A 13,968-nucleotide genomic window follows, 5' to 3' on the forward strand; every position below is an offset into this window, starting at 1 on the left:
ACGTTATGCCAGAGCTTGCCAAAACTACGCAGACTTTTTGTATCGCGCTGGAACAGGATTATGCTGCTAAAAGATTGAAGTCATCACTACAGAAGTTTTATTGTCCTCATCATGAACTCGTGGATCGTTATGGTGTATCCATCAGCACCAAGAAAACTGATTTATTCAACGGGTCGTAGTTTGCCTTTCCTCGTTTGTCTACTTCGGACTTGACTTTTTATGAGCAACTCGGCGGGTGTTTCTAGAAAGGCAGAGGACGCTTACCCTACCGGTGCACCTGGTCCATGCTCCCAGTTTTTAGTGGAGTCCGAGTTGCTCATTTACTTTTGTTACTTTGTATGTATGATTTTAGTTACTTTATGTTCTTTGTTGTGTATGTCTGTTTTCCATGTCTGGTCTTTGTCCTTGGATTACATTCTTTTGATTACTCTTATAACCTTGGTTCCCTTGATTACACTTTATAAATATATCATTAAAATTAAGTTATTTCTATTGATATACTATGTATTCACTTCTACATTGTGCATATAAGATAGTGATATTTTCTGTTTCCTTGGTACTTAATCTTTTATTTTAATTTTTAAGACTAAACATATAGTGATACCTTATCCTGAAATTTTATTGATTAATAAGGTCATTATGTCCGACTTGTGATTAACTACACACTAAAACCATACAGGTAATTATCGATTAAAATGAAATTTAGAGTTAAAACTGGAATGATAAAAACACTGTATTTTTATTAGAAACAGAGGAACAAGGAATATAAAGTGGTAAAAAGGAAACACATGGAAATGACCTACTCTGATTCCATAATATTACAAAGACCTGTTGCACTATTCACAAAGCCATTATAACTTCACAAAAACATAATTCATTGTATTGCTTTACACTTCAAACAAATAACGATATAAATAGTCCGCATGCGTGAGTTAACAAGTACGTGCTCAACTGATGCAAATCGGAGAATGAAAAATTTTAGAAAATAGACAAATTTGACTTTAACAACTGAATATATATGCTTTCAAAAAGTTTCCCATACTTAGATAACAATTTAGGAAAGATGCATTTTAAATGCATACAAGAAGAAAAAAATCGAAATTAAATTTATCAAGCCATTAACAAGCAAGTTGTCATAAAATGAACAAACGCGTAGCGAAACAATATCAACAGTCTTGGTTTATATAATTCATGTACTATTTGCAATACCTAAGGTCCTGACTGGTCTGGGATTCATTATTAAATCAAAATTTTTCAAAAGCTTTTATGTAAACACATTAAAGAACAAACACAAATTTGGGGCCCAGGTTTTCCCCTTCTACTTTTTGGAAATCTTTATTTCCGCCACTACAGCATGCGTAGTTCGATATAATCAATTCGTCGTCCTGTTTTCTATATTGAAACTATGTCATATAATTTAAGAAAATTAGTTTAACTATTTTATCATAGACGAAAACAGAAGTAGTTGTTCTCGAAGCATAAAGAAGGTAAGAATAAGTGTAGAGAATTCGCACATTAATGGTTAATTACTACATGAACATTAAGATGACTCATGTCAAAATGTAGGTACTTTCGTTTTAACTTTTGTATTGAAACATATATTATACTGCTGTGTGCTTGCCAAAAACTGCAAACTCTGGAGGTAGTACTGTTAAAGGTACCTGCAATTTTGCCGGATAATTTGTGTCTTTGATAATCTGTTATTTTTTGTAGCGCAAGTAAAGATTGATGATCGATATGTTGATGTAAGGTATATTCGGTATATCTCTTCGAATGTCAGTATCCCTGTTATAAATGTGCCTTTGTGAATTTGACGATTTAGTAAACTGTAGTTTACAGTTGTTCTAAAATTTAAATTTGAAAGTTATATTTTTAGATAAAAAAAATTCTAAAAATAGCATTATATCTGGAAAAGGAAATATCTATTTATAGCTTAATCTGACCTTCTAGTCTAGATTATATTATTAATGCAGTATTTTAGTACTTCTACTACATTGTAAAATCCTTTAGAGCATCTGATAGAATAATATTAAAATCTTTGAATCTGAAAGAAATGATATAAAATAGAAACACTTATCAAGCACGAACAACTAAAATTTGATTTTTGTATTACTAACACACGAAACCACTTGGTATTTTTGGTAAGAAGCCACTTTACCAAAGATACAAACGAGGAACAATATTTTAACAAAGTACATGCTTTGCAACGAATATAACAGCAAGAAAATTTGTTTATACTCCCTATTTCACACGAAGTTTATTAGTCTATTGGTATGTATATGAGTACTTAAATGCTAGATCTACATTGATAAAGGCTCATTACATTTTGCTAAACATAGCTTGGACCAAATCAATTTGGAAGACTTTCATAGTACAGAAAAGGGGAGGAATTTATTTTGTTTGGTTTCTATTACAAATATGCTGAATCTTGGCTTCTTGTAATACATTGTAAGTACGCTACTGAAAAAAACTTCCCTGTGAATAACAATAAAGCATATAAACGCTAGTTAAATGTTACCTCATATAAACTCTAGTAACCTAACAAAGGCATGTCTTATGCGAGTATGCATTACATGTAAATAAAAAATTGTTTCTTTTTTTATTTGTGTTTGTTTTTACAGTCTCGGGTCAAAAGTATTTCTGCAATATGGCCGACGTCATTCAACGTCATTTACTTTATACCACTAAATAAATCAATAAAAGGGCATTTTAAAGACAAAATAAATGAGATACTAACTTTAATATTTTGTTATTGCACCATTGGCTCTCAATACACGACGAATTCTAGTTGGAATAGAATTATATAATGTCCTTATATAGACTGGTTCAATGTCCATCCACACACGTTTAGACTCCCTGATCAAGTCCTCCTTCGTTTTGATCCTGTGCACCACCTTCTGTAACCGGATTTTAATGTACCTCCAAACATTCTCAATAATGTTGATATCTGGGCTTTGCGCAGGCCACACCATTCCTTTGATATCATTGTCTGCCTTCCATCAAATCGTGTGTCTAGATCGGTGGGGGGTAGCATTGTCATCTTGGTAGATCCACCTCCCTGTCGGAAAAGTTTTAGCCACAACTGGCCAAAGATGTTCATCCAGAATGTCTGTATATTTCTGTGAATTAATTGTCCCATTCACTGGTACAAAAGTTCCAACACCGTCAAATGTTATACATCCCCAAAACATAACACTCACAACGGGACCGGCTGTGTCGTCACCCTTCTCTCCAAGGCAAGAATTAAACCACTTTTCATCGTCTCTCCGCAAAATATGAACTTTGCTATGCTTTCCTATACATATTTGAGTCTCATCAGAGAAAATTATATTCTTCCAGTAATTGTTCACAGTCATATGAAGCTTTGATTGACACCAAGCCCTCCTTTTGAACCTGTTTCCATCACTGATCACAATTTTCTTCTTCACAACTCGTTTTTTGAATCCATAAAACTTAAGCCTCCTCTTAACAGTTGATTCACTTACCTTAACTGGTGTTCTCTCATTCAAAAGGTTAGTAACATCCTTTAAGTTCTTTCTACGCTCCGTTTTCACAATCCGTAGCAACTGCCTGTCCGTCCTGGCGTCACATTTTCTGGGTCGACCACTTCGTGTCCTGTTTTCTTCATTTTCACGGATCCGATAACGTTTTAAAAACTTTTGAACTGTAGAGGGATTCAAACCCAACATCTGAGCGATTTTTCGTCCACTATGTCCATCTTCATCTAATTTTACAATGCATTTTTTCGTATCAACACTCATCTCTTTTCCTCTCGGTGCCATTTTTTAGCAGACGACAAGTAAACAAAAGAGAGACAACTCTATGCATCCCTTCGATTTCCGGAAAATACTCTATAAATAGACCTTTTAAAAAACCAAATCTATTTTCACTTTGTTACAGGTCATGACAAAAATATCGGCATTTGGTTCACGCACCTGTCGGGCACGGATAACGTCGGCCGCCATTGTGCGGAAATACTTATGACCCGAGACTGTATTTGAATTTCAGGAGTGAATAAGATATTTGGTATAAAATAAACTATTTGACATCACATATTTATGATAAATCGACAATTTCAATTTATGCATTTATTGTAAAAATGCTAGAACCATATGTCAATCTTAAATTAAAACAAATTGTGCTACTATTTCTCTAGATTTAATGTAAAGACTTATCATTTACCGAACTATAGAATGACCAAACTGACATTTACAAAATTGTAAGAATTCAAATCACATTTTAGATTTTACCAAAAACCATTTGTCAATAAAATATTCACAACAACAAATCTTAACTTAATATGGTTAATAGTTTAGTCAGGATGTAATTATTATGTATTGTAAAATTCAACTTTTCCCCATTTTGAATAATTTGTAGAGTGTAAATGGTAGGTAATATTTTGAATAAAGAAATAATATTCCAATTACACTTTTCGGTGTGAGCCTACAATTAACAATATGCAACATAAAAGTATTGCTAATTCGGTATGCAGTACATGTGTTTCTGATGAAAAAGTCAACTCGTTTACAAGAAGCCATTAAAGCCGAAAATATCTAAATCCGAAGACAATTCTAACTCAGATGAGTAGTTCTACAACATGCAATACATGGATAAAAGTCCCAGTGTTTAGCGGTTTTGGAATTTGTGAATCTGTACATTGTGTAAATATCTTTTATATGATATAATGAAGTCTGTCTATTGGACTTGTGAATATCCTTGTGACCATTGTTTCACAAGAAGTGGCAAAAAACATTTAAATATTCTTGTTTTGCAGGTACAGATATGACCATTTCGTATCTTCTTATTTGTATTGTAAGTATTTGTCTGCATGTTAGAATTTGGTAGAGATTCCTCATACTTTATAAGAAATAATTCCAAATCATCTTCCAAATATACAGAGGAAGATGTTTACGAAATGCTGGAATTTTTAATCGACAACATATTTGTCCAGTGTGGTGGATGTGTTTTTCAACAAACAGTCGGTATTCCAATGGGAACAAATTGTGCTCCTTTACTTGCTGACCTATTCCTTTACTCTTATGAGGCTGACTTTATAGCTGATCTGATCAGAAAGAAAGAATATCGTTTGGCTAGATCCTTCAATCTCAGTTTCCGCTATATAGATGACGTATTATCTTTATACAATCCTAATTCGGGGATTTGATACATCGCATCTACCCAAAAGAACTTGAGATAAAGGATACTACAGACACTGTGAAGTCAGCCTCATATCTTGACCTACACTTAGAAATCGATGGTAAAGGAAAACTATTGACCAAACTTTACGACAAACGTGATGACTTTTCATTCAGAATTGTTAACTTTCCTTTCATCAGTGGCAACATCCCTTCGGCTCCTGCGTATGGAGTGTTCATATCACAACTCATACGTTATGCCAGAGCTTGCCGAAAATACGCAGACTTTTTGTATCGCGCTAGAACTCTAACAAATAGGCTTCTGGAACAGGGTTATGTTGCTACAAGATTGAAGTCATCACTACAGAAGTTTTATTGTCCTCATCATGAACTCGTGGATCGTTATGGTGTATCCATCAGCACCATGAAAACTGATTTATTCAACGGGTCATAGTTTTCCTTTCCTCGTTTGTCTACCCCGGACTTGACTATTTATGAGCAACTCGGCGGGTGTTTCTAGAAAGGCAGAGGACGCTTACCCTACCGGTGCACCTGGTCCATGCTCCTAGTTTTTAGTGGAGTCCTAGTTGCTTATTTACTTTTTGTTACTTTGTATGTATGATTTTAGTTACTTTATGTTCTCAGTTGTGTATGTCTGTTTTCCATGTCTGGTCTTTGTCCCTGGGTTACATTCTTTTGCTTACCGCTATAACCTTGGTTCCCTTGATTACTCTTATAAGATATATATATTTTTCTGAATTTGATTTTCACCATGCTTGCATGGTATGTTTAATGCTAGTTGCTCTAATAATATATTTCGAATGAATTGTATACATATTACCACCAAAATGAAATGAACCGCTTTTTACATGAAACCCACATAAGAATGACTCTTTGAATCGTGGAAAGAGAAAAATAATCTGCGCCAACCATTTTGCCCAATCGAACCGAATTCGTATATAAATGTGTTTGAACTATTAATAATTATTTTTAAAAGCTGGTGACATATCGGACATATTTCAAAACAATGTAACTATTGATAAGTAACGGTATTTACTTGCAAATACATGGTGAATGCATTTTAATTGTTTGCACCTCTTATACCAATTAGATAAGACTATGAAAACGTAAGAATGACCGTGTTTTTATAATATTCGGTTTTGTTTAGTGCTTAAAAGTTAAATGAAATATATTATAATGCCCTCACGGGTGTGTACGTGCATTTAAAGTGCGAGTGTATAGGTAAGTGGTATTATACTGGTAGCGTGGCCTTAACATACAACTCAACAGAATTTAAACTTATATATCATACTTATCAACATTTCAGGAGTCAATAATTTAATACAGACAATATATAATGTAATAACCAACCACTGAACGCTAAAGTATAAACGGAGGTTCCCTTAAAATATGATACGGGCTTCTAGGTTCTATAGGTTATGTCAGGTCATGTCGTAGTAAAAATATTTACTACTGAAATACAGAGGCATACCATGGGTGTTGTTCTTCTGGCGAACTGGGAGCGTCCAGTGGCCAAAATCGAGCTGAACGGATCCAACTGCTCTCGGAAATAATTCTATCAGGATTGATTTTAGGAAGTATAATTGGTTAATAAATCTTTGTATTCCTATTGAAGCCTATTTCTCCTAACCAATTACTTCCGGTCTGCCAAATACAAACATGGTTGACATCGAGGGGGAAAATTTAATAACGATGAGAAAAAGAAGGAAGACGGGACTTACTATAGCTTATAATTCGGGGAAATAAGCCCATGACAATCATATCCCTTAGCAGAATGTAAGAATATTAATGACAGGTAACATATGAATAAATGAACGAAATAACGCTGGGGACTGGTCGACAGCCTGGGACTGACTGGACACGAGGGATGCAACAATGAGAACGAACTCTGTCTCGACCCTTACAAAACATTCCAATTATAATCCTAATACAACAATACAAGTACAATCATATAACTATGTATAAATTGTCAAAATTGTGCACGTGTTCACTCAGACGGACACGAACAAACAAGAAAAGGGAACCCTTAGTTACACTCAAAAAATACCTTCAGTTTAAACTTACTGACCTAAACACTGTTTTGTAACAGTATTATCGCATATATTTGTAGTTAATTGTCGAAGTCACCTATTCACAATATATAAAGCGACTAAATTCGACCAATGGTGAACGTTGTCCCAACAACAGAGAGGAGAGGAAAAGTCGAGCCAGTGTAACTTCTTGTTCTCCAATGGAAAACTATCACTGTATGTACAACTCGGATGGCCAGTTAGTTGAATCATGCTATGAGTTCAAACAAGTCCCAAAAGGTAAATCAGTTACGCTATGGCTTAGTCGTTTTATCTACTTCTTGGCAGGTTAGATATGTTCGATATAATACCATGGGATGCATGGAAATTCGCCGTTGAGACCTATAAGAATCATTCTTCTGTAGTTGAAACAATATACATTTGAAATTCGTCAACATTACATGATTGTACGTTACAAAATATTTGTTTTTAATATGACAAATGGTCTCCATTCTAACCTTAATTTCTCTTTATATTTTTATTTCCCAGGCAATTACCCAATGTTCAACAGTTATGCCACCGGAAACCCAGTTGACTATAAAAAATGTCCTCCTGATCGCTTTCAAGGCTGGCCAATTAAGTCTTATGAAATTAAGGAGTGTACATCTTTTAAATCTACATGTTCTTCTGAAGGACAGCTTATATGTACTGAAGGAAGTACATCTTCAGACCGGACATGCAAATGTGATTATAAAAAGGGTTATATCATGAATGGAGGCAAATGTTGCTCTCCCTTGACCATTTCCGACTGTTTCTGTTACAAGAAGATATGTAAACAAGGTCAAATGCTAGATGCTGGTGAGTTGTTAACCTCATTATTGGCACACGCTCCCTAAAAGTACTTAAAATGAATCGACGAAACGGTTACTTTGCTACTGAAATTGAGCATTAGTTATATTTGTTATAGTAGTTGAAGTGCTGAATGGGCTTCGTTATTAAACAGAACTGATTTATCTTTCTTTATATAAATGAAAATTTTACACATTTTTCTATCATTTTAACTGTAGAATATAACTGCAAAGATAGCGTCATCAATGACTCCAGCACGTAAGTTATTCATTGCATGTTTGTAAAGATGTTTTCTCCACACATGAAAGTTTTACATGTAGTAGCATTGTCCACCCTTTTTGATTTTATGTTGACACATGTTAAATACCCTGATTTTTAACATTCAATAACAACAGCAATGATAATAATAATGTTAATAATAATAAACAACGTATTTCTAATATATGTTTTTCCATTGCATATCATTTAACATAATGATCGCGTAACAAACAAAAACAGCATTAACTTGAGTTTTATTTTATATACGTTTTTTTTATTTTATTTTAGGCAACCAGTAAGTTCATTTCAACTAACTACTCCACTTGTCGATAAACCTGGTAAGCATGGATTGTTTTTCAATTTTATACAAGAACTGTCTATAAAAAAAATAACCGACGCATTTTCTTGCTTTGTTTATACCCAAATATGTTTAGGATTTTTTATTTGGTGAACTGTGTGATAATTTACTGTGTTTCATATTTCAATTATTTTCTTGGTCAAACAAGTATACTATTTCCAATTATTCAGTTTATGAAAGATTATTCAATATAGAAAAGTGAACGAAAATATTCCGGACACCAATGACCCCAATGGAGCCTACAATCACACTTGTCCGACTTTATTTGTACACAACTTCCATCAAAACTATTTGCAAAAATTGTGATTTTTAACTTGGAGCTAACCTTATCAAGCAATTTTTTTTTTTTTCAGAAAAAAGGCAGTCGGATAATGTTTGGTACTTTTTCCTTGTTGTTGGACTAACAAGTGTCCTTATAGCCTGCTGTAAGTCACATTATTTTGTAATCAAAGTCAAATAAAAACAACAAGAATAAATTGAATAAAATGAGAATAATATTTGGAAATGAATACAAATATTACGAAAACTAGCACAGTGAAACATTTCTTTACCAAACACCTCATATCTTTAAGTTTACTTCTGCCCTTTTCAATGCATTTTCGATTATTTGAAAACCGAACATCTTTAACACGGCCCTCTCTCCAAATTATGCACTGTAAAAACGGGTTTTCTGTATATATCAAATTTTAACTTCCATTAAAATAATAAAATACACTCAAATTACAATCAAAATGTTCATATCCATAACCCATTACGGGTATATATTCAATCAAAATTTAAACTCTACGACTTGCTGATCAATTTTTTATCATATTTAATCAAACATTAAAGTTTTGGTTTAGACGAGACCAACAGCTTGTTAAGTGGAATAAAATGTCCATAGAGCTCACAAAGACGAGATCTGATATTATACAGAAGTGCCGGTTTTTAAAAGATAGGACAAAACTGTGCATCAATGGTAACTATTTAAGCCCAGATCCCTCACGGTTATCGAGAGAGGAGGGAGGGTCAACGGTCTCCATACCATGTAGCACGTTTTGGTATGAATTTCCACGTGGTTCCAACACTTCTCAATCAGTTATTAACAGTTTCGGAACGTGTCAATTCAAAAATTTCCTTTGAAGCGGCAACATAAGTTGTTGCATAATCTGACATCATAGTTACAGCTAAAAAAATAAAAAGGCATTTTCTACATTTTTGATACAGCGCATTTACGTGGGCGGAGACGCACAAGAATACCTGTAAGGTCATTCAACTGTGGTGACTACGGACACGAGGCAATCATGTTAACTCGGACTTTCTGATGACTCCCGACAGCTGCAGTCGTACACAATACGGATAGGTGTCGTTGATGAATCCTTCTTAACCGCGTGATGCGGTATGTAGTGTACTACATTGTCGTCAGATATCTCGACATCATTTGGAACCCGCTCTATAAATCCGCGTTTCTTCTCATCAACTATGATGTCGCCGTAGATTTTGAGCATAGTACAGTCTGGACTTAGTCTGTTAATTAAGCCCATTGTTCTCTTCTTTACGTTGTTTTCATAAGTCGGAAGTTCTTGGTAATCATCTCTCCATGCCAGTTTTGCACAGTATTGCGTTCCATTGAAAATAACATCGGCCTCCTGATATAAAGGTCACTCTGGTTTGATGTACTTTCTTTGTTTTACACACCCATTGACTCCAAATTCCAAAAACGTTCTAATCATTTTCCTCTACTTTTTGGTTGATTAAAATAATCATCATCGTGGTTGGGTGCTCTGTTTGACTAATTAACGGACCTGAGAGTAAGTAGCCTTATTTTGATTTGACTGCTGTTGGACCTTTTCCTCGTTTAATTCTACTTTATACTTTTTCCCAGTAATAGTCGACTCCTATATTCCATTCGAATTTCTGGTCTGCTCACACGAAATGACGAGTTTCAGATGACGCAAGTATGGTAATTTGAGGTTTCAACGTGAGCAAAGTTACTTAGGTCTCACTAACCACTTCCGGGTCAAATGGCCACCCCCTATGTAGTACCAAAAACACACTGAACCTAGACATATGCATTGTAAGTGCATTATTTGTGTGTATTATGATTAAAAGTAGTCAAAATAAAGCTGAGAATGTGTACTTTAAAATCATATATGTAATTAACTACAAAAGTGTATGAATATTGTTTACATGTGTGAGTATTTGCCTCCATGCTGTCAGTTAGCAGAACAGGTAAAAATGTGGATTTTCAGTATTATTTATTCAAGTAAATTTTGTGAAGAATTTCTACTATGATCGTACCATTAGCATAATGATTTTGGAAGCCTTATTTTCCAAGCTTCGCAACGGTATGCAGCTTTAAGATGTCATTTGTCCTGGGAATTCACAGTGAGACTTTGAAAATTACTTTCTTAACATGTAAAGTAATGGAAACGTTAGAAGTGGTTAGTGAGACCATAAGCAGGGTTGCTATCCTTAGGACGATAAGTACTTCAATCGGTCAGGTATTACCGTTCTCAGTTTTCAGTTCAATAATAGCCTTATCCATGTGTCTTATGTTTCGGTTATTTTCACCGGCTGTAGATAGGTTAATTGTTATAATTTCTTTTGGTTTGATTTGGAGGTCTGAGACTAGTTCCGCGGAAATGATTACTGAGACCCTTTATCTAATAGAATGTTAGTTGTGGTACTGTTTTGATAGTTCTAGACTGGGGCGACTGCTGTTTTTATCAAAATAAACTTCTTTTGTAGCGTTAGCGGCTGGTGTATTTAACGTTAACAAGAATTCAGTATTGACTGTATTCACAGTAGTGGGAGATAGATGCCGTAGCATTTTGCATTGTACTAGAAGAAGCAAATTCACTAAACAATTCCTGTGGCAGGCTTGTTTTCAACGAATTCATAGTAACGACAGATTAAAATATCTATGTGTTGATGAAATTTGTCAGCATTCAAATTTCCTGCTCAGCATTTTCCACGTCCATTGAATCTAAAATGTTACTATCAAGTTTGTAACAGTTCGTATTTCAATGTAAGATTGTGAAATGCACTCTGTACCTCCCGCTTGTTGATTGATCCATCCTAAATTTTCTAATTTTATTAATTAATCTGCTTACCACGCTTCTCTGACCACCTCTCACTGCCTTTAACTTCTCCATTGTTCGCGGCACCAATGTCGTGAAGGGGGTTTCAGGGTCAGTACTTCGCTGGTGAATAAATAGTAAAAGAGCAATCGTGTTCGTTCATTTTATTCAAGTTGTTGATATGTCGTTACAAAAGATGACGTAAACAATATGGGTAGGTTATAACAAGAAACTAAGGAATGTTACTGACGTGATTTTACTATGATCTTTGACAGAGGGGTTTGTAGTGGTGCAAGTTGCAGAATTTTGAACATTTGTAAATGCGGATTCAATAGGGCGGCGGTCGTTGTATGTGAAAGTGGAATCTGCAGGAGATTGAACATGTTCCGCGCGACGTAATTCTGTCTTTGAAATAGTATGCCAAGAACCTCGACTGGTTGTCTTCCTTTTTTTTTTGTGGTAACATGCCTTAAAGTAATGCAGCCGACTTAAACAGGTGCTCGGGTAATTTTTACTATCACGCCACAATAAGGGTAAATGGTAAAACATTGAATTAATGCATGGTACGGAATTTCTGTTTTATCTAATTTGTTTTTCGAATAAATTAGATAAAATGAATTATCTCGACTTTCCATATACCTTTGAAAAAAAACTTTAACTGGTGAATATTTCATATTCCACTCGATGTTTTGAAAAGATATTTTGTTCATTATTTACAGGGATAATATACAACATGTACCAGAATGGTTATGGAAAACTGAAATTTGTACCGCCTTTGGTTTTAGTGGGTATAGTCATAGCGATATGTGGTAAGATTTTCTTATTTTATATGTTTTTGTTTCACTATGAAATAAATTTTAAGGCCAACTTTGTTATAATATAAAGTTTAACTATTTCCTGTGTGTCGATGCAGAGTTAATGGAGTATGATCTTTTAACAGTTTATTATGGGTGGAGTGACATAGGAGGTCAGATGGAAAAGAGTCATGCTATCAGAAAACTTATTAGTATTACTGTCCTGTCAGTTTTTGCTTTTTTAAGTAAGTATGGTTAAGTGTATTGTAAAATAAGGATATTCGAACATTCCATAGTTGTTCACGTTTTTTCATATTGATTGTATACTGCATAAATTTGATTAAGACTTTAAGCACTGGTACGATGGTTCATCACTACTGGGCTAAGTAATACTTGTTATTAAGTTTACAAATTTCAATTAAACGTTTTAAATAAATAATCTTGATTTATTATCTATTTCTTCTTGAAAAGGGAGAAAATGTTATGCTTGAAATTATGATTTCAAAGAAGAATTGATAGAGTATTTTAAACCTGAATGAAAAAAATGGTTACGCGCTATGCTTTGATTAAATTGTACCGTAATCGTTATCGTTCTAAATACAAACATATCTATCATATGAATATTGCATTATTAATTTCGATATTCTCTTCACGTGTTTCAAGTAGTAACTTATTATTAGCAACATTAGAATTAAAAACTTGAAGGACTCAAGTTCAAAAAACTGCACTAACTTACTTTATATTTGATTTACTATACTTTTCCGATTTTCCCTTTATTGAGTTAAGAGTCTCAACTAATTAATTTAATTATTTCTTTCATTAACAGTTCATGCCATAGGCATCAGGATTTTGAAAAAATATTCTATTGTTAAAGTGAGTATAAATTAAAATATGTACGTGCATATATCTAATAATTTCTATTTTTAGCACTATTTCAATTAATACGGTGCCGTATAGAATAAAATGCTAATTTAAAGTCATATATTTCTACAATGACTTTAATTAAAAAGGAATATATACACAGGCAAATATTTTTCACGCGAAATTCATTTTAATCGAGCGTCACATAAAATTCATGTGAAATTTACATGAAATTAACGTGATTTTCATGTGAAATTCATTTAAAACTAATTTCATGTGAACATTTCGTGTGAAATTCACGTGAAGGCTCCATTCACCCGAATTTCACGTGAACTCTGTCACTTAGTTTATTTGTTCAATTCAGGTGGAAATCATGTGAAATTCGTGTGAAAATCATGTGAAATAATTTTGCCTGTGTAACTTTTATTAAAAAGTATGTTTGCTACTTTCATTATAAATGATGTTTGTTACTTTTCCCAGCACACTGTCAAATCCTTAAGATCTCTTTCCAATGTATGCACTACACTAACCTTTGTTATACCAAAGATTGTAAAATACATATTTAATGAAATATTTAATTTAATATCTAAAACATGATTTATTGTAAAGATATTCAGTGTA

General features: G+C 33.8%; 1 protein-coding gene across 5 annotated transcripts in view; it reads left to right on the top strand.

The window, feature by feature from the left end:
* Positions 1 to 602: 602 nt before the first annotated feature.
* The window catches only part of LOC148626002 (uncharacterized), a 35,550-nt gene continuing 22,184 nt past the window's right edge, over positions 603 to 13,968 (top strand). Inside the window, exons 1-10 of one of the 5 annotated variants that reach the window (XM_088569532.1) lie at positions 603 to 1,487; positions 4,775 to 4,812; positions 7,267 to 7,465; positions 7,715 to 8,023; positions 8,233 to 8,272; positions 8,561 to 8,610; positions 8,984 to 9,055; positions 12,412 to 12,501; positions 12,633 to 12,731; positions 13,313 to 13,359. In XM_088569532.1, the coding sequence (XP_088425658.1) occupies positions 4,783 to 4,812; positions 7,267 to 7,465; positions 7,715 to 8,023; positions 8,233 to 8,272; positions 8,561 to 8,610; positions 8,984 to 9,055; positions 12,412 to 12,501; positions 12,633 to 12,731; positions 13,313 to 13,359 (936 nt within the window). In that variant the 5' untranslated portion in view covers positions 603 to 1,487; positions 4,775 to 4,782. Of the gene's footprint in view, positions 1,488 to 1,532; positions 1,746 to 4,774; positions 4,813 to 7,266; positions 7,466 to 7,714; positions 8,024 to 8,232; positions 8,273 to 8,560; positions 8,611 to 8,983; positions 9,056 to 9,478; positions 9,589 to 12,411; positions 12,502 to 12,632; positions 12,732 to 13,312; positions 13,360 to 13,968 lie in introns of those variants that run through there. The other 4 variants (XR_015919972.1, XM_088569530.1, XM_088569531.1 and 1 more) reach the window with 4 other exon arrangements.

The sequence above is a fragment of the Perna viridis genome, chromosome 2 (assembly GCF_037379345.1).
Source record: "Perna viridis isolate PV_CMFRI_1.1 ecotype Kerala chromosome 2, ASM3737934v1, whole genome shotgun sequence".
Classification (NCBI taxonomy): domain Eukaryota; kingdom Metazoa; phylum Mollusca; class Bivalvia; order Mytilida; family Mytilidae; genus Perna; species Perna viridis.